The sequence below is a fragment of the Cyprinodon variegatus genome, unplaced genomic scaffold, assembly GCF_000732505.1.
Source record: "Cyprinodon variegatus isolate N-32 unplaced genomic scaffold, C_variegatus-1.0 Scaffold775, whole genome shotgun sequence".
NCBI classification, from domain to species: domain Eukaryota; kingdom Metazoa; phylum Chordata; class Actinopteri; order Cyprinodontiformes; family Cyprinodontidae; genus Cyprinodon; species Cyprinodon variegatus.
In genome coordinates this window covers 284,890-286,516 of record NW_015151228.1, presented here as the reverse complement: position 1 = coordinate 286,516, position 1,627 = coordinate 284,890, and the positions used below count along the sequence as shown (strand labels likewise).

The following is a 1,627-nucleotide window of genomic DNA, read 5'->3' as shown; positions in this document are numbered from 1 at the left end:
CAGCACCTTTTTCGACTCTTATCTCTCTTGGAATCAAACATTTTTTCATCAAACAGGATCTTGGACTTTTTAGCTGGAAGGTGCTAACCTGCCTAACCTACTGATCTCTATTTATTCACTGGATTGCTGAAAAAAGTGAAGCTACCGCCATATTGGTACTCCCCACTCCCCCAGAGATGCGCAGTAAAAATGCCTCCCTGTTCAGCATTCGGCTGCAGAAACCAGCAGTTTTCTGTCTGCAGGAAGACGTTCCACTGGTAATTTCCCAGTCAGTGGATGAACTAACCAATAAATCCATCTATAGCTGATGGATCCTATAGTTTAGTCTGTAGACTAACATTAGTCTGGCTGAGTTAGCCATTGACATTGGGTCTAACATTAGGAGATAGAAAGTCATTCACTGTGAAATGTTAATGTAGTAATTCTTAATTAACTAGATGATGATGTCATTTTTGTTGTATTTCTTATTTGAAAAAGTTATGTGCTGAAATATATCGCATTTTTTATTGACGAAAGAGAACATCAAACATTTTTAAAGGCTAATGCACAGACAGCATAAATTATATGCCATCATGCATGCACAATTTCCAAATAGATGTGTACTTGTTATTTAGTCTTGATGTAAAATTTTGAAATTCTATGTAATGTGTTAAAACAACAATGTCATCAATACATGTACCGTAAATCCTCTAATATTGACCTGTATTCCATTAGTGGCCGGGCCTCAGGTTTTTCAAACTATATATATTTTTTCAAAACGTCCATGTTCTTAGGAAGGTCTAAATAAATAAATGTTTAAAGAGGGTTTATGGACGTCTCCCAAACCTTGGTGGAAGACTGGGAGGCCTGGTCCTGGAAGCTCTCCAACATCTCCTGGTTGCGTCTGACCTCAGCCTGCTTCTCCTGAAATGATGTGAAATAATAATTCATCAGTTGATTAACGCCTCTGTCCTGTCAGCCCCCCTGTCCCCCCCCCTCACCTGTGTGAGCTGATCTACAGAGGTCTGCAGCAGGCGAGCTGCTTTCTGCGCCTCCTCTCGCTCCTTTTCAACAGAACCCAGCTGCTTCTCCATCTCCAGCATCTGAGTGCGGGTCTCCTCCAGAGTCCGCTGGAGCTGCAGAGGAGCCAGAGAAAAACGGTCAGTCCAGCTGGCCTTGCTGCTAAAATAAGCTGCGCTGGGAGTTTAGAGCACCATGTCTGTCCTCTGCTGTTGCTCAGCCAGCTGGTTATGGTGGGACTGTTTCCACTGCTCCAGAGACTGCTGGTACTCTCTCTGCTTCTTGGACATTAGGGCTTGGTACTGCTGGACGCTGCTGCTCTTCTCCTGTAATCACAGACAAGAGTTGGTCTCAGCAGGTGGTCTGACAAAGTTCCCAAAAATTTAATAAAAAAATATGCAAAAGCTCTAAAAGAATAAAAAAAAAAGGAAATTTGAAAAATTATTAGCGTAATTTTCGGACTGTAAGCCGCGACTTTTTGCCCATTTTTCGACCTTGCGTTTTATATAACAACGCGGCTTATCCATGGACTTTTACACAGGATTCCCGCGGGTCCTTAAAAAGTCTTAAAAGGCATTGAATTCTTCAAAATAAAATTACTTAATTGGTATTAAAATGTCTTAAATCA

General features: G+C 41.5%; 1 protein-coding gene across 1 annotated transcript in view; it reads right to left on the bottom strand.

Annotated features, from left to right (window-relative positions):
• The window catches only part of ccdc18 (coiled-coil domain containing 18), a 39,200-nt gene that overhangs the window by 19,869 nt on the left and 17,704 nt on the right, over nucleotides 1-1,627 (bottom strand). Inside the window, exons 13-15 of the mRNA XM_015396086.1 lie at nucleotides 1,194-1,325; nucleotides 981-1,115; nucleotides 826-903 (exon numbers count right to left, since the gene is read on the bottom strand). Of these exons, the coding sequence (XP_015251572.1) occupies nucleotides 826-903; nucleotides 981-1,115; nucleotides 1,194-1,325 (345 nt within the window). The remainder of the gene's footprint in view (nucleotides 1-825; nucleotides 904-980; nucleotides 1,116-1,193; nucleotides 1,326-1,627) is intronic.